This window comes from Hypanus sabinus, chromosome 4 (assembly GCF_030144855.1).
Source record: "Hypanus sabinus isolate sHypSab1 chromosome 4, sHypSab1.hap1, whole genome shotgun sequence".
NCBI lineage: Eukaryota > Metazoa > Chordata > Chondrichthyes > Myliobatiformes > Dasyatidae > Hypanus > Hypanus sabinus.
Genome location: NC_082709.1, coordinates 122,787,415 through 122,806,859, shown reverse-complemented (window position 1 = coordinate 122,806,859; position 19,445 = coordinate 122,787,415). Strand labels below are relative to the sequence as shown.

At 36.1% G+C, this 19,445-nt stretch overlaps 1 protein-coding gene across 4 annotated transcripts in view; it reads left to right on the top strand.

Annotated features, from left to right (window-relative positions):
* The window catches only part of LOC132393166 (male-specific lethal 3 homolog), a 68,827-nt gene that overhangs the window by 31,834 nt on the left and 17,548 nt on the right, over positions 1-19,445 (top strand). For 3 of the 4 annotated variants that reach the window (XM_059968062.1, XM_059968063.1, XM_059968061.1), the window contains exons 2-9: positions 1,607-1,689; positions 7,345-7,440; positions 8,393-8,493; positions 10,423-10,547; positions 11,381-11,503; positions 12,996-13,156; positions 13,457-13,612; positions 17,464-17,729. In XM_059968062.1, the coding sequence (XP_059824045.1) occupies positions 1,607-1,689; positions 7,345-7,440; positions 8,393-8,493; positions 10,423-10,547; positions 11,381-11,503; positions 12,996-13,156; positions 13,457-13,612; positions 17,464-17,729 (1,111 nt within the window). Of the gene's footprint in view, positions 1-1,606; positions 1,690-7,344; positions 7,461-8,392; positions 8,494-10,422; positions 10,548-11,380; positions 11,504-12,995; positions 13,157-13,456; positions 13,613-17,463; positions 17,730-19,445 lie in introns of those variants that run through there. The other variant, XM_059968064.1, reaches the window with a different exon arrangement.

Genomic DNA, 19,445 nt, shown 5'->3' with positions numbered 1-19,445 from the left:
TTTTTTTAGCCTTTTGCTTTATTTTGTGAATTTGGCCACATTGTGTTTGAATTTTGAATTCTCCCCCAACCTTTCTGGCCTACTCTATTTCAGATGTTGCTGAAGCCATCCTTTCCCATTTTACTGATGATGCTTTTGATAATCATGTTGCAGTGGTTTGCTTCATTGAAGGCCCAACAAAACTGTATTGTAAGCTTTGTTGTATATGATACACCAATATACTAAATCAGCAGGCCTTCTTGCTCTCACTGCCCTGTTGGGAGGTGGGGGGGAAGTTAAATATATTAATTGTCAAATACACTACCTAGATTTGACCTTCACTTTTTCGCCTCCAGGTTTCATTGTATAGACTAGGTGAGCAGTAAGGTATAAACATCGGTTAAAAATTTAGTATTTAGGCCAGATAATCAGTTATACTAGGCAAACTATTCAAAATGGTCAACTATATTTAAACCAATGAAACAGACTTTTCTTTTTTAAAGCTAGATAGGTAAAGATTCAAAATATTAATAAAATCAATTCACTAAATGGATAGATTTTTTGAGTATATTTTGAGAATTATGCTAGAACAATGTGGTGAATAACTTGTAAATCTGTATCATGTTCACTCCCACTGCAGTTTTTGTCATAAACATCCCATAAGGAAATTATTCCCTGGTGCTTTTCTCTGTAAATGGGCACATGATATTATTTAAATGTTGCTGTTATTTCTAATACATGCTTGTCATTGAATAGTTTTTGTATTGTCCAAATTTGCAAGCAAAGATGGCACTGACCCTAAATTAGTTGTTCTAAGGAAAAGTTCTTTTTAAACTATCATTGCATTTTTCACTGGGAATGATGCTCAGTATGACATAGTTCCGTCCTTTAGTTCCTTTGCAGATTATTTTCAATCATTTACTGTGCTTTTTTTTCCTGTTTGAACTTCTCTTTAAACTTCCATCAAAGAAGTATCTAACCATTGGGCCACTGAGAACTGAAATCTGAAAATTCAGCATGGAGCATCAGCAGATAGAAACATAGAAAATCTACAGCACAATACAGGCCCTTTGGCCCACAAAGTTATGCCAAACACGTCCCTACCTTAGAAATTACTAGGCTTACCTATAGCCCTCTATTTTACTAAGCTCCATGTTCCTACCTAAGAGAGCCTATCGTATCTGCCTACACCACCATTGTTGGCAGCCCATTCCACGCTGTACCACTCTGTACCTACTCCCCAGCACCTTAAGCCTGTGTCCTCTTGTGGCAACCATTTCAGCCCTGGGAAAAAGCTTCTGACTACCACATGATCAATGCTTCTCATCATCTTGTACACCTCTATCAGGTCACCTCTCATCCTCCATCGCTCCAAGGAGAAAATGCCGAGTTCACTCAACCTATTCTAATAAAGGCATGCTCCCCAGTCCAGGCAACATCCTTGTAAATGTCCTCTGCACCCTTTCTATGGATTCCACATCTTTCCTGTAGTGATCTATTGTGACTTTAAAAAAAAATTCAAGCGGGGAAATGACCTTTATTATGTGTGCGTCTTTTTTTAAAAAAACATACAGAATGGTATTTTTTGTTTATACTGTTTCTGAATGTTTTCTGACTTCTCTTACAGATCGTTGATGTTGAAGTTGGTAGAGATGAGAAAGGTCGAAAAATCCCAGAATATCTGATTCATTTCAATGGTTGGAACAGAAGGTAGAAAATACTTTATTTCTTAAATAGACATTTTACCATGTGCTTGTGTGAATGAATAAAGGGCTCTGCAAACTTTTCACCAAATTTCAAAACACATAGCCATAGTACACATCATAAATGTGAAAATGAGTACTTCAGCCATGGAACTGAAGGATTAAACATTCCACAAGTACAAGGGCAAACTAAGTTAATTCTGTAGAAATTTAATTATCTCGTGTTTTTTGACAAAGAAATAATGTAACACAAAAGGTAAGAGCAGGATTTGGCTATAAGGCCCCTTAAATCTGCAGCTGCATTCAGTATGATCATGCCTGATTTATGTTGGCCTCAGCTCCTTTTCTGTACTTCTTCCTCACATTCATCCATTCTCTAATCTTTCAGATATTTATCTAGCTCCACCTTGCATCTGTTTATCTGAAAACCACCACCTGCCATAGCACAGAATTCTGGAAATGCATTATTCTCTGAGAGAAGAAATTTCTATGCATCACTATTTTACATTGCTGGCCTGTTACTCTGTTGCCATATCTCCTTATGGTTCTCCTGCAATACTTCCAAGATGTCAACATCAACCCTGTCAAGTTTCCTGTGGGTTTTGTTTGTTTCAATAGGGTGGCCCCTTATTTTCTGAACTCCTTCAGAGCACCCTATTGAAACAAAACTCTGTTGAAACTAACTATCCTATGGTAATGTGCCCTTTATCTTCCTCCCTTCTATTTGAAGAAGGGAAATCTGTTAGTAAGTCTTTGGGTAGCCACCTGAAACTTGGAGAGTTTTGAAGAACTTCAACCAATAGGTCCACTGCCTCTGCAAATATGTTCTTAAATCCTTTGCTTTCAGACTATTTGAATCCTGGCAATTTGCAGAGGTAAATCTGAGCCTCTAAATTGCTGTTTCCTCCATGTTATTTGAAATTATTTTAAGGATATTTCCAACATGCTCCACAGAGAAGGCAGATACAAAAAATTATCATGTCTGCCATTTTTTATTTCCTGTTATTAATTCATTGGCCTTGTCAAGTGTTTCCAAACGTAGCTGCCTTCTTCCTACCTATAAGACCATAGAAACTCTTACTGTGTGTGTGGTATTACAGCAAGTTTCCTTTCAATCATTTTTCTTCATCTTATCAATTTTAAAGTTTTTTGCTACCATATTCCAACATTTTCCATTCTGTGCCAAATTGTATGCCCTACTTTCCATTTAAACTTATCTGTGACCTTTGTTAATTATAAATTATAGAATCCATTTTCTAATTTCTGCTGAGTGTTATGCACCAACTCTTTGAATATCTTCTACTCTTCATCTACTGACCTGTCTTTTAACATATTTTCCAAGTCCACCTTAGACATACCTTCATACCAGTGTAATTGGCTCATTTAAGTTGTTGCATGTAGCTTTCACCCTCAGTCTGAAATTTTATCATATTGTGACCACAATTTCCTAAGAAATTTTTAACCACAATATCTCTTACTAATTCTTCCACCTTGCTTGCTGTTCTAAGAAGTAATCCTTGATGTACGCTGTACAGTTTTCTATAGTACTTTGTTCTAAGTGCTTTGTTCTTCAGGATGAAGTGCTTCTGTTACTAAGTGAAGCTTAGAACTCTAAGCAGCCACTTGCTTTATCTCCTTTTTAAAGTAGGAAAAAATCTCAAGTTCAGAGAGGGGTGATGAGGGGCAAAAGGAATTTTGAATCAAAGTAAAATTACCATCACAGAGATTCAGGAATGGGGTTTGTAGAAGTAGAAAAGAAATAAATTTAAATAGAAGAGAAAAAGGGACAGGAAAACTAAAATTGAATAAGTTGGATAGTTATCACATCAGCAACAAGGGAAAACAGTGTCAATGGAAGTGAAACAAAGATTATTGGATTAGTTTGCTTTTAAACTATGTGAATTCTGATGGTATACTATAAAATAAATTATTTATTAGAAGATTTTTAAAAAAGTGGTGTGATGTTTTGCAATTGTCTTTTTCTGCTGCATGCATTAGTTTAAAGCTTCCTTCCCCATGTTACCATGTGTTATATTTGATGGAACTTCATCAGATGGTTTACATTGGGAGTTATATGTGTCTGGTGGTGTTGAGTTCCAAGATTAACTGTTTCTTAGAGCCATTTTGGAAATGCCCTGAATGATTGTAATGGCAGCAAATCCCTATTACCTGCAATGTAATGTCTTACAGTGTATATATAGTTACGCATTAGTAAACATTACTTCCTGGTGCAGATTGCTGATATTTCCCTGAGCAGTCATTATAACTGCATGATGCATTTTCTCTTTAAGGTGTTACTATCCTTTTGCATAATATATAGATGCCTTCAGAAAAATACATATTGTGTACAAGAGGTCTTAGTAAGCAAAAAGGCAACAATTTGAATAACCTATTGCTCCTTATTATCATTTAACAGAAATCTACCTGGAACTCTTTCTTAATCCAAACTTTTCCTGCTCTACTACTACATTATTTCAGTCCATTTGTTGAAGTGATTCAGCAGATTCTTCTCAGTTTCCACCATTTATTGAAACAAATTGTGACTTACTATTTTAGTTTAATTGTGCCTGTCTTTCACTTTGGTGATTTATGAAGAAGCTTTGATTTTGTACTTGTCTGATTATTACTGCTTATATAGTAATTTTTTAACTCATTGTCTGTGATGCCTCTGCATCTTTTTTTTGTGTGTGTCTGTATCTCTAAAATCATATATTTTAAAAAATGTTAAATGAGTCTTGCTGTATTTCAAACATCGCATATTGCTTTGAGACCAACCAAAATAAAACTGGTGTGAATACATTGTATTTGTAGCTGTGTTTTTCAGGACTATTGTGATGAGAATTTGGACTTAAAATTGCCAAGGGCTACGTAGCATTTGTTTGGCATACTGTTATCAAATTCCATTGATGGCATCTGCTCTTCATTTTTTATGAGCCTTCAGAAACAATGCATAAAGATGGTGTTTGAATCCCATCTATACATTCATTGTTTATATGTAGCTCATCTGAACACGTTCATATTGAGCACTTTCAAACAGTGCTGAGATATGCTTTAACATGTTCATGGTGTATGTTTGAAGCAGAGTTCATAGCCTTTTTTTTTTGGTACATTTTCAGATTTCTTCAGATGTTTTTCTTGTGTTTCAATTTATCAAAAGCTCAAACTTTTGAGAATAGAAACATATAATCAAATTTTCACATTTGTGCCAAAACTTACCAGCTGTTGTCATGAATTGATGATAATCGGACTACTTAACAATTTGAAGAACAAAACTGTTCAGTATATCATCTGTATTGCTGAATTCTCATGTGCTTGGAAATCCCTGAACATGAACTATCTTAATTTCTTTATAATTTTTTTCATAATTATTTTATAATAAAAGTTAAAAGCTTATGAGTTTATAGATTTTTAAACTTCTGTCCTTAAATAGCTTGGTATTATTGTGTACAGATATATTAATGTCACAAGTAAATTTGAATCTTGTGAAATTCTAGTTGTCCTGATTAAATTGGGATTGTCATCTTCAGCACTAGCTTGTGAGTTATATTTGCACAGTTCTTTTAAGATTTGTAGATAGCCGAGATTAGGAAATGTGTGTATTTTGCTGATTGAAGTTCACGTAATCGTATCTGGAGTTGTTTATTTTGTTCTTAATTGAAGATGCGTTCCCATTCTATTTTTTTTGGAGTAATACAGCATTCAATTGCCAGTGGCGGGGGGGGGGGGTTGATTATAAATGGATAGTTGCGATTTAAATTGTTTTAAGCATCTGGCCTTGCTGTAATCTACAGAATTATAATAGCTCTCCTAATAAGAGGACCTTGCATGAATTCTAATAATTTTAGTTCTATGATTATGATGATTAATGGTGTTGCCATTAAAGACTTGCAAACATTTACTTTTTTTGATTGGTTCTGTTTGGCTTAGCTTTGTGTGAGTAAGATTTGGAGAATTTGTACCATGAATCTAAAAACATAATGAATTTTTGGACTGACAGAATGACAAATGTCTTTAAGCTGCAGTTGAATGTTTTGAGTAGATAGATACTTTATTGAGCCCGAAGGAAATTAGTGTCCTATTAGCATTACAAGTGCACAGACTTCAAATGTACAAATATTAGAGGAGAAGAAAGAATAAAAGAATAAGTTGCCTCAAACAGTCTTAACAGGAGGGGTCATCACTTCTCCGGCTGTAGGTTGGACACATTATAGTGCCTAATGGCCAGAGTGAGGATGACCTCATAGAATGCTGTTTGGAGCGGCTCCGTTTTCTTATCTATTACTAAAAGTGCTCCTCTGTTCAGCCAAGGAGGCATGCAGAGAGTGAGAAACATTGACCAGAATTGCCAGGATTTTCTGTAGGATCCTTTTGTTCTACCACAGCCTCCAGTATGTCCAGTTTGATTCCTATAACAGAGCCAACCTTTCTAATCAGTTTATTGAGCCTGTTGGCATCATCTGTGTTGATGCCATTGCCACAGCTCACCACAGCATAGGAGATTGTACTGGTGACAACAGACTGGTAAAACATGTGAAAGAGAGGCCTACATACTCGAAATTACCTCAGTCATCTCAGGAAGTAGTGGTGACTCTAGCCCTTCTTGTACATAGCCTGTGTTGGTGCTCCATTCAAGTCTGTCATCCAGGTGCACCCGCAGGTACTTGTAGGTTCTCACTACATCCACGTCCTCAGCACCTCCTCTGTCTTACTGATGTAGAGATGCAGATGATTCAGCTTACACCATTTGACGAAGTCCTCCACCAGGGCCCTGTATTCATCCTGCCATCCTCAGTTTTATACACCCAACTAGTTAGAAAATGAATTATTTTACCTCAACCATAGTATAAAATTCAAAATTGATATTTAACAAATCTAATCTGGAGATTGTGGTGGCTTTTTAATTCAGTAATTTTACTCTTAATTTATTTTTAATATCTTACTCTTGGATAAATTTCAGCCATTGAAATTTTGTGCTTATTTCAGTACTTCATTATGATAGGAAATAAGTGGAAGTGTCTGATTTGTGTATTTTGTTTGTAAATTTCCTTGGTGTAGATTGGTGTTCTTTTCATTAAGCATCTTCAAACTTGTGTCTTGGAGTAATGTAATCTTCTAATACATCTGAAAAGACTAAAAATGATAATATAAACATTGTAAATTAATGAGAATCTGGAACTATGAAGGCTGCTTTGAAGGCTAAATGTTATACTGTATTCCTAAGAGTACTGCAGGGTTTTGTGTGAACAAGAAGACATTCTGAACTTTTGGCCAAGATTTGTTCTGTGTGTTATTTTTGGATATCACATTTGCTTTCATTTGGGATTGTTCCAAGCATAATTTTTTCAAAATGTTACATCCAGTGCTTTCCATTTTTATACTCTTTGGCTCCACCATGCTAAATTGACATTTTCTTAGTTGTATTGCAATTTTTTTCCTTCAAAAATTGCTGTATATTGTTTTAATGTTTTAAACCAAATGATCTGCCCTTTTCCTAAAAGCTCTTTTAATCCTTTTACTGACCAAAGCAGTTTTACATTTGAAAATATACTTGTGCTATTGAATAGGTTAATTACCTTATTTTGCTTTAGTAACTTCCTTTGATTTTTCATTTTGTTTTTTTTTTGCCTTTTATTTTTACCTGTCTTTATCCTCCTGTCTTTAGCTGGGATAGATGGGCAGCAGAAGATCATGTACTTCGTGACACGGATGAGAATCGCAGATTACAACGTAAATTGGCCAAGAAAGCTGTGGCTCGCATGTAAGAATAATTTACGTGATGTAAGCATCATTACATACCCCAAAGTATATGCAAAATAATTATATAAAAGTACTTGGCTGCTTGGTCAGATAACTGCATAAGCCTTTCACCTGAAACCTGGTTGGTGTGAAGTTCGGAAGCTCAGTCTCCAGGATAGATGAACTGAAGTTTGAGAAACAAATGAACTATTACGTGCTTGTTTCCAGTACAATATGCTGCCAGCCACATAGATAAAGTGCACACTGGACTTGGTCCCCAATAAGTACTGGCTGAAAAGGTGAGTACATGTGCTCTTTGTAGCAACTACAGTCTGCAACGCCACAACAGGAGTTCTCCAAAGTATTTAGTGCACGTTCTTATGTTGATTGTGGCTGAAGGTATTCAAGCAAAGAATGCTTTTGGTTATAAATTTAATGGTTTAAAAATAATAAACAATAGTGATAGACAGAAACTTCAGTGATTTCTTGATTGAAATTGTCTTAGAGATTCCTATCTACAGAGCTATGAAAAGGGTAACACAGAGCACTTGCAACTTTCCCAAAGTTTTCATCACTACTGTGTCCAACAATACAAGTGTTCACCAAAAAGAAATAACATTTATGTAGCTTTCTTTGTGCTGGAATCAAACTGTTGTTAACTGCTAACTATATTAACAAAATTCAAATTGTTGAAAATAATAGTCTTAATTGCTGTCTTGGAGGGTAAAAACATGGTTTGTATAACAAATGCAGTTTATTATGAAAAGTTACTGTTTTTTTTTAAAAAAACTTAATTGCCATAAAAGGCTAATTATTTTGTTATTCAGAGTTGTACTTTTTGTGAGCTTTTCAGTTTCTTTGGAAATATTGTCATAAAAGCTTTTCTCCTTCTGGCAACTTTTCAATTTGTAGCCCAGAAATAAATACATAATGGATTGATTTTTTTTTTCAAATGTTAACTTTCATATGATTAGGAAAAACAAAGGGAAAAAGAAACGTCGTTGCCGGCTCCCTGGTGTAGACTCGGTGTTAAAATGTCTTCCTGTTGATGAAAAAGAAGAGAATGATGAAAACTGTGAGTATATTTGTCAAAAGGTATTTCATTTTCTTGTTTGAATTTAAAGAAAGTGTCTTGTTTAGGTTATTAGGATGCCTTTCTGCAGAAAGGCTGAACAAACATGCCCCATGTCTGCTAGAAGTTAGAGTGTGAGCGGATTGAGGTGTAAAAGCTTGAGCAGTCTTGACAGGATGGATACTTCATCATGAACAACAATGAACTGAGGTCATTGCTTATTTTTAAAACTGGCCACACATTTAATGGGGAGTATCTGCAACGGGGAAATTAACAAATAACATTAAGTAAATGATGTACTAGGTATTTCTTACATTTTCTATTTTTATTGTGCGTGTCCTGTACTTCTTTGAAATGTGGTATGCATGGACTACCAAATGGAGCAAAGTGCTTAACTGACCAAGTGTTTTTGCTAGCTCTCATTATTTGTTGCCAAGTTCCTGACTGATGCCATGTTTTTTACTTTAGCTGCTGCTTGTTCTTTTTCTCCTCCCTACTCAGTAAGCATTGTAAACCTGGAAACAGAAATTAGAAAAGTATGATATCCAACATACTAGAGCTTAATGGAACATTTTTGTATCTATTCATTGCATATCGTTAAAATTCTTTGGTGAATTTTTGCACTACTTTGAGAAATATTAAACTATTTTAAACTATAGTTTAGAGAGAAGTACAGTTATCACTTGATAGGTATTAGCGCATATGGATCACTTTCACACACAGTATGGATGGTGTTTTGGTCAGTTCAAATTAAATCAACCTATATACATGTCAGCCAAGTGGCACAACAACTAAAACACATTGCCTGGAGTTTAATGTTCTGACTTATACTGATGGCAACTATGAGAGTGATTAGATGCTAGTTTCAGTCTCATCAATGCATATATGATAACATGCGAGATGCTGATTTAGTTATTATTATGTGCAAATTTCTATTGTCATTTTTTTTCCAAGGATGGAAATCAATATCTCTTACTACTTGATGAAAGTCACAAATCTTGTCACAGCTTTTGTAACACTGGTGTAAGGATCCAAGAATTTTGTGTATTATAAGTATTTCAAGTATTACAAATTGAAATCACTGTCTCATAACTACAAATATTTGATGTTGAATCTTTTTTTTCTAACAAACATCTCCGAGATGAGATAATTGTGTAGAAAATGGTGTGTTCACAATTGATAATTGCATTGAAAGATGCTGTCCTATTCTCTTGGTTCTAGCCCTTTCACCTTTATTGCATCAAACCACCAGGATACATTAAAGGTTCAAAAACTGATGGTTTTTGATTTAACCCTGGATTTGAGGGGTTTTTAAAATCAGTTTCACTCAGAAGAAAATCACTTTCACTAAGCTGCTGAGACGCAACTTTTGCAGCATAAATTTAAATACAATGAAGTTGAAGAAAAAGTTACTGTAAGATTGATAGTTCATTGAATTAAATGCACAGTGTTTTAAAGTCTATACAGTAAGGAGAATCACAAATGGAAGTAATTTGAAATTCTTGGTTCAGTGATCTCTTTCAGTGCATACAATAAGAAGAGCAGTAACATTGCACTTGTGTGAGGTGGTGGGAGATGATTCCTTGTGTTCTATTAGTGGTGCTATTATTTCAATGAAAATGAGGAATGGGCACGTCTAGCAGAAACTTTGTTTATGCAATATAAAGAAATTGTAAATCTGAACTTTAAGTCACTGTTAGAACATTTCTGAAGAATAAAATGAAATCATTAGCCTTTGTGACCAATGAATATTTTTCTTTTTATCGTAGTATTTTTTTCAAAAGGTGCGTTTTCTTAAAAGTAGTGTTGAGTTTTTAATGTACAGTTTCTTTGTCAGTTTTCAGTTTTTGTTTGTTTGGCTTTGAGCTGGAGTTCACTTACAGCATGTGCTTGCAGTTGCCATTTTCATAAAACTACTTTTTCCCTTTGAAGCTTTAAGTGCTACTTCTAATGATGACATTGATGACGATGATGATGACGAAGATGATGTAGATGGTTCGGATGAAGAATTATTAGACTGTGAAGATGACAGTGAACCAGAAGAGATAGTAGAAATGGTAAATAAAATAGAAAATACTGAAAGCACTCATCAGGTCGTAACATTTCTATGGAATGGGAGTCTAAGTAACTAATATGCAGATTTTATTTGTCCCGGAAGGGGTTAAGTTTGGTAGAGTTATGGAGAAAACAAAGCAGAGTTGTCAAGAATTAGTAGTTTTTAAAGACTCTTAAAAGTTATTGGCAAGTAATATCAGTAGCAAAATGCTTGTTCATTTATAAAAGATGATATACTGGAAGTCCATCCACTTCAGAAAACTTCAGTATACTTGCAAATTTTATTTTTAATCTCCATATGTATTTTTTTCCCCATCTGGTTGGAAGTTGTTGAGTGCATTTTTTAAATGTATTTTCAATTACATGCTTGAAAGGAATTCAGTTATGTTACTTGTGTAGTATTATGTGGATTTGGTTAAATACAGCATGATCTCAAATAAGCAACACACACATACTGCTGAAGGAACTCAGCAGGCCAGGTAGCATCTATGGAAAAGGATAAGCAGTCAACGATTCGGGCAGAGACTCTTTACCAGACCTGATGAAGAGTTTCAGCCTGAAATGTTGATTATATACTCTTTTCCATAAATGCTGGCATGATGAGAGTTCCTCCAGCATTTTGTGCGTGTTGCTTGGTTTTCCAGCATCTGCAGATTTTCTCTTGTTTATGATCTTCCGTAAATTCTTTTGCCTATGGGCTGGTTTCTTTTGGCTATTACTAGTAAACTGAAGCTCCGATACTGATGGAAATCATTGATATTTTATTACTGTAGTAGTAATCATGAAGTTGTGAGAATCCTATTAAAAGCATGCAAATTGCTTCCTGATAATGTAGAAGGAAGATCAAGAGACTTGCTCTAAGAAGGAAATGGAAGAGAAAAGTATAAACATAGAAATTCCTGAAATTCTAAAGAAGAAATTAGAGGATGATTGCTATTATATCAACAAAAGGAAAAAGGTGTGACTTGATCTATAAAATACAGTTTTTATTATTTGCAACTTTTAGACTGAAATGTATCACGTTTGAATGCTGAAAATATGTGTTAAAATTGTGGTTTTTTTCTCACTTAGCTGTTATAAGTAAGTAATCTGAGCACTTTCTAAAATGAGAATCACTAACTACTATCCTATATCTAGTTTGAAGTGACTTTTAAGTAAACTTGTACATTGTAAAATAGCTCAAATTCTAGGCTGTTTAATTTTTTAAAAAAGATGAATTACCAATTCAAGGGTATTTGTAAGTTGTCCTCTGCAAGATTCTAAAAGATTGCCGCACCTGCTTTTTACCTTCTACCCTATCCCTCCTGCAGGAACCAAGCATTCTTTCGAGAGTGAAATGTTTTACTGGTACTAGTTCCAATTTAGTACATTCACATTTGTTGCTGGTAATGCAGGCAGATACAAGATAATAGAATCAGCCATTAGAATATAATGTAGGGCAGATTATAGGTAGGGCAGGGACATTTAAGATAGGCACTTGGTGGAAAAATGGAGAGTTAATTTAGGAGGGAAGGGTTAGATTGATCTTAAGTAGGTTAAAAGGTCAGCACAGCATTGTGGGCTGAAGGGCCTGTACTGCATTTTAACATTCTGTGTGGTCCCTCTGTTGGGGGAAAAAATGAATGCAAATGGATCACCATATAACAGAACATTACTGTTCATTCTAAGCTTAATGCTGAAATATTTTTCTGTCTCTCTGACCTCTGACTTTCACCTCCTACATTGTTCTGGTGACACATTACAGCCTCCTGGATGTATAATTTCAGCTAATTGTTATTTCCAGCTTTTAATCTGCTTTGCATCTGCTACTGCTATTCACTTTCCCTCCAACTTGTTCTTGTGTTCACTAGTTCTTTTGCCATCCGCTTATTTTTCTCCCTCTTCTATCAATAAATCACACATGCTTCTATTCTGTCAGAGTTGCTCATGATTTTTCTTCTAAAACTTTGGTGTTCTCAACATATTCATTTTGTCATCACCTCTTCCAGGTTTGATGAAAAAGATTGACCTGAAACATGAACTCTTCTTCTCCTTTTTAGAGATACTTGTTGACCTGCTGAGAACATTTGGCATTTTCTGTTTTTTAGTTTCAGATTTGCAGTACCTGCAATGTGTTGGTTCTAAGAAAAGGTATAATTGTATAATCAAAAAAGTTTGATTGTCAGAAAAATATAAAACTATGCAGGCAATAATATATTACAGGTGATTTTCTGTCACTTGTGTTGTTTATCTTTTCAGGTTTTTATTCCGTTTGACTTAGCTAGTGAATCTAGAACTTGCATATGAGGCATGTAGACATTTAGTTTATTTTGATTGATGTGAAAGTCAGAATTGATTTTGTTGTAATATATTTTCAAGCTGTGAACTTATTGTATCTACATTTATTTGCACTTTCACGAACTTTAGTTCTGCAGTTCATTAGAATAAAACAAATGGTATTGTTTTGACAGCTGGTGAAACTTCCATGTAAGACAAACATTATTAATATCTTGGAATCCTATGTGAAACATTTTGCAATTAATGCAGCTTTCTCAGCCAACGAAAGATCTCGACATCATCAGAGCAACTCACAGATTCCAATGAATCCTCATTACATTCCACCTGAGAAGAAGTAAGTTTTTGCAAATAGCATTTGAAATCCATCTGTGGTGGATTTTATTTTTGTGTTGTGAAAGAATTGGGCTAGCCGTTCATTGTCCCTTTGTTTAGAAGTCCTAACCAACGTACCACCCTTTGTGGTGCCAGAGTAGAATAACAAACTCTGCATTGTGTTCACCAGTCAAACTTGTGAAACCATACTGAATTAGATTAATTTAATATCAGATTTTAAAAAAAGTAATGGATTTGTCACCAAAGTATAAGTCAGAGACTTAAGTCATTTACACTTTTTTTTCTTTCTTCCCCCATATAGTGTTGAACTTTGTAAAGAAATGGTGGATGGTTTAAGAATTACATTTGACTTTACCTTGCCTATGATTTTGCTCTATCAATATGAGCATGCCCAGTTCAAGAAGATAACTTCATCCAAATTTTTTGTTCCAATCAAGGAAACGTTGTCACATATTAGGTAAGGAAAATAGATTACATCTCTAGTTGATGCTCTTACTAAAAATATTCTTTCTTTTCCCAAAGTTATCTCGAGTAAATTAACTTTGTATATACAGTGCCTTGAACAGTATTTAGACCCCGCAACTATTTTCACATTTTAATGTTTCATTTTCAAAATTGAAAATGTATTGCTTTAGGATTTTTTGAACTACTCTACAAAATGTTATGCATCATTTCTAATCAGAATAAAAATTCCAAAACCTGTCAACGCTTTACTAGAAATTAAAAACCAAAATTATGAGGCTGAAAAAATGTTATTCCCTGCACTAACATTCCTAGGGTGCAATGTATTACCTTACCAACTCACCCACTCAGTTTGTTGATGTAGAAAATTGGAGGATCAATGAATTCATTGAATTTTCAATGAATTCATAAGAATAAATAATCCCCTCTCTCTGTAAGGTCCAAAGGTGTGGTAGCGTTTCAACAGACCAAGACAAAAGAGCATTCTTGATGGTCAGGAAAATTTTATAGTAGAGAAGCACTAGACTGAGGAAGGGTAGAAGACCACCTCAAAGGCACTAAAGGTACCTCGGAGCTCAGTGTAGTTCATCCTGAAAAAGTGGAAATACGAAGCTATAGCCACACTGCCTAGATCAGTCTTCCCTTCTAAGCTTAGTCACCGGAGAAGAATGGCACTAATAAAAGAGGGTACTGTGACGCCAATAGTCACTCTGAGTGAGCAGCAGAAGCCGTTGGCTGCAAACAGAGATGAAGTTCATGTCTTCATAATCTCTAATGCCTTGTATAAAAAGGGTATTTATTGAAGAGTGGCAAGGAAGAAGCTCTTGCTAAAAAAAGGCATATCCTTGCTTGTTAAGACTTTACAAAGTATCACTTAGAAGATATTGTAAATGTGTGGAAGAAAGTCTTGTGGTCTTATGAGACCAAAGTGGAACACTAAGCAGTATATGTGGTGTAAATTTAATACTGTGCATCAGCCAGGTAACAGCTGTAAAGAATGGTGGAGGTAGCATCATGCTATGGGGATGTGTTTCAGCAGCAGAGACTGGAAATCTAGTCAGGATTGATGGGAAGATGAATGCTGATAAATACAGAGAGACACTGGATAAACACCTGCTAGTCTCTGCCAGAAAGATTAAACTAGGAAGGAGGTTCATCTTTCAGCAGGATAACAACTAAAGTACACTGCCAGAGGAACAATGGAGTGGCTTCAAATGAAGAAACTTGATGTCCTTGAGTGGCCCAGTCAGTTTTGAACTTAATCCGATCGATCAACTCTAGCACGACCTCAAGGTTGCTGTCCACTGCTGCTCCCCAGCTAACCTGGCTCAGCTTGAGTAATTCTGCAAGGAGGAATGGACAAATCTTGCCCCATCATGTTGTGCAAAGCTAATAGAGGCTTGTCCAAAAAGGCTGAAATAGCTGTGAGAGGTGGCTCAACTAAGTACTGTTATGTGTGATGAGAAAACCAGTTGGAGATGGGGTCCAGAGTTGACCCCACTGTGAACTATGCCACTAATGAGAGAGAGAGATGAAGGGGGAGGGGAGGCATCCTGTTGCAGATGAGAGAGAGAGAGAGAGAGAGAGAGAGGAGGATTAAAATGGATGATTTAGTATTATGGCTTCTTCGCTAATTGTTGACTTTAACGCTAAGGACATTTGGCCTGTTTGTGTGGATCCCTGCTGACACAGCAGAGTGATGCTAACTGCCTGCTGAGACAGGAGGGAGTGGCCAGTTTGATGGACATGGTCAGGTAATGGATGGCTGATACCCCATCAGGGGAGATAAAAGACGGGTCTGCTGAGACACCGGCAGACATGCCACGAGACACTGCAAGAGTGTTGTGCACCCACAGGAAGGTGGGGGCTTGGAGGACTGAATCGGGGGATCGGTCACAAAGCTCACAGTGTGATGGCAGGACTAGTGGGAGCTTGTGTGTGTGTCCACTCACACCAGAGTGAGGAGTCCAGCACGGAAGAACGGTCTAGCCGAGAACGGAGGGGTCATAACAGAATGACCACATCAGTACAACGGAACAAGAAGACAACAGAAGGTTTGCCTGCTGCAGCTGCTCATCTTTCGCTCACTCTCTCCAACGTCTCAACAGCAACTAGCTCGACTTAAACTGAACTAAACTTAACTCTGCATTATCTTAAGACTATTCATTTACCCCTAGACTATGATAGAGCTTGGGTTTGATTCTTATTCCTCCACTTCTGTATTTATCATTGCTAACCTGTTTTATATGTATATTTGTATTTTTGATACTGTATTACTCAGTTTACTAATAAACACCTTTAGTTACTGTACCACCAGACTCCAACGTATCATTCCATTTATGCTGGTTTGGTAACCTGGTCACGGTGTACGTGACAGTACTAAGCACTACAAGAGGTGGTTCAGCTAAGTAGTTTTGAACTGCTGACATCTCAGTTTTTGAATTTTTTATTTTTCATGCTTTACAATATTCCTTTTTTTGGGCTCCTACTGTGGGGGGGAAAAGAATATGATTCAGAAATAAATATTTGCAGTTAAAATGATTAAAACCTGTGGATGTAGTATTTGTGAACAAAGGTTTGGGAGTTGAATATTTTACAAGGACATTGTATAATCAATGTCCAGCATTTATATTTCAGATACATTCCAAGGTTTCCTGGGGAAAATATTATATTTTTTTTTAAAAAAGTAAGGGTTATACTTGTATATTTTCTCTTCAAAATACTTTACAGTTGTCCTTCTGCATCTTCTCCATATTGTTTTGTTTCATAATTCCGTGATCTACAGTATTGGTATACAAAATTGTGTTACAGAATGAAATACAACAGCATGGAAATATACAAATAAGATTAATTTATGCAGCTAAGCCTAGAAGTGATAACATTTGCAGTCTGCATAAATGTTCATTCACTTTTGGTGAAAGTAAATGATTAATGTGGCAAATATGTTGAAATTTGCCACTGGCATAATTACAGACTTTATAGAAAAACGTGACGTCGCTCTTTAAGAGTCAAGAAGCCATAGACAATGAAAGGTGCTGATGAATGGAAGAACTTGGGCATAATTATCTGCAGATGAAAAAAAAATCAGCATTCAAGGATATATTCTTTAGAATTAATGACCAAGACATGTCACATATGGTGTAATTATGGTTATTAAGCAATATTTCATTTGAAGACAAGAAAATGTAGAACATTTCATTCAATATGAAATAATTTGTTATGTATGTGGGACGCATTGTTTCCTCTGTTTAGGCTGACCATGAGAAGGACTCATTAACATTTTTAAAGCAGATGCCCGTCTTCTGATAGTTTGAGAATTGTATGCTCTATGACACTGGTTCAAACAAAAATTGGCAGATTGTTTAAGAGAAAATTGCATAAATATTTCAAGCTAGGAAGCAGTAGAGTTTCTAGAGTAAGAGGCAGGGCAGCAGGAATGTTAAATTCTAATTATATTAACAGGAACTGGCATGATTTGTTGTAGCTTGTTCACAGTGTGTGTGTGTATATGTGTGTGTGTATGTGTATATATATATATATTGGAGTTGGAGAATACTGATGCAAATTCAATAGGTTAGCAGTTATTCTGCCTATTGGTAATCCATTTTTAGTATGGTTTAGATAAAGAGCGATGGTTCTTTAATCCTGTACCTTTTTCTGAACTCTTCAAGTATTGAATAGTTCCTTGTCTAGATTACTTTGGGATAACTATGATCAAGTGTAGTTCATTGTTGACTTTCAGTATTAATGTGTACACCTTTTTTATTTTGTACTTGTTGAGTTTTTAATTATCATTGATATTTACAAAGAATTGTAAATAATTTACTGTTTGTTAATTTTTAATAGACCTCATAAGGAACATTCACCAAGTCCTCCTCCTCTTCTGAACCCATCAACCCCTCAATCCACTGACAGCCAGCCATTGTCAGGTGACCCTTCAACACCGAAGCGACGTAGGATTGATCCTGAATCCGTTCAGTCGTTGAGGCGGTCTATGCGGCATGTATCAGGCTGTGATCGATTATCTGAAAGCAACGCATCTCCTCAGTCAAAGCGCCGGTTTTATGAAACCGCCACCCAAATGCCCAGGTTACTTTTGCACTTGGAGAAAAGTAAGTGTTTGAATTCCTTTTCTGGGTTACATAGAACAGTACACATTAGTACAAGCCCTTTGGCCCTCAATAATGTGCTGACCTTTTACCCTACTCCAAGATCAATCTAACCATCACCTCACACTTAGCCTTCCTTTTTTTTTCATCTATATGCTTCTCAGAGGCTCTTAAATGCCCTTGATGTATTTGCTGCTACCAACACCCATGGCAGTGTGTTCCATACACTTATCATCCTTTGTGTTTTTAAAAATAAAATTATATTTGACATCACCCCTTATCTCATATTAGCCATTGCCATCCTGTGAAAAAGGCACTGGCGGTTCACTCTTTTCATTTAACTCCTTTATTAAGTCATCTCTCATCATCCTCCACTCTAAAGAGAAAGCCCTAGCTCCAGGCAGTGTTGTAGAAAATCTCATCTGCACCCTCTTTAAAGCTTTCATATCCAATAATGAGGTGACCAGAACCGAACAGGAATACAGTTCTCGAGGTGTAGTCTAACCAAAGTTTTGTAGTGCTGCAACATTTCTTCACAGCTCTTGAACTCAGTACCCTGACTAATGAAGGTCAATGCTCTTTTTAGCACCTTATTAACTTGTGCAACAACTCTGAGGGATCTTTATGGATGTGGACCCCAAGATCCCTCTGTACCTCTATACTGCTGAGAATCTTACTGTTAACCTTGTACTCTGCCTTCACGTTCAACCTTCCAAAGTATATCACTTCTCATTTTACAAGATTGAACTCCATCTGCCACTTCTCAGCCCAGTTCTGCATCCTAAAAGTGTCCCGTTGTAACCTACAATAGTCTCCTATATTATTTACAACACCAGCAACCTTCATGTCATCTGCACTGTAACAGAGGAACATTTTTTGTTTGTTAAAGATTGCAATTTTAACTGTGAAATGTTGCTATTGGTGCCTGGGGCATAATGATATTAAAATCTGAAGCATTGTAATGAATTACTGTTTTAGGTTAGGTCACATCCAAACAGTAGAATTAATGAATTGGAATCAGATTGATGCAAGCACAACTGCTATTTCTGTAATAGAGCTCTGAATTAAAGTCTGCTTGATTAGTTAAGACTGGCATCGTCCCAGGGCATTATACTGATGATAAATCTTAATTGAGATAGTTTTCCAAAAGTATCTCATATCTTCAGATAAGAGCTTTTCTTTTCAGTTGTAACAGTCAGAACAGTAAAGGGGAGGAACCAGCAGTTTTTTCTGGAAGTTATTTCTGAATTGTTGAACCATTAATGGAAGGTAGGGTAAAGTATTGGGGCAATGTGAGAGTGGGAAGCTGATGCTTTGGCTTGAGGCTTTAGAACTGAGGAGCAGATGAAGAACAGGTATTTTTTTTTATTTTCCTGTTACTCTGTGACCTGGTGAAGATAAATTGGTTGTACAGCAGAGGAATGCTGCTCTTGCTAGATATGGGAAATTAAAAAATGTTTGTACTCTCTGACTACTTTTAGATGCACCCAGCTAAGCTTCTGAAAGACCAGGTCAAAGAATTGCAGGTGCATTTGGATGTACTCTGGATCATTTGTGAAAACTGTGGGTTTCAGTCAGGCACCCAAGGTCCAGGCTAATGGGTGACCACCAAGAAAAGTAAACAGGGGTGGGGGGGGGGGGTGACAGATAGTATTGTTCTCCTGTGGCCCATTCCTCTGATTAACAGGTTTACACCTTTGGAAACTGTTGGGGGCAATG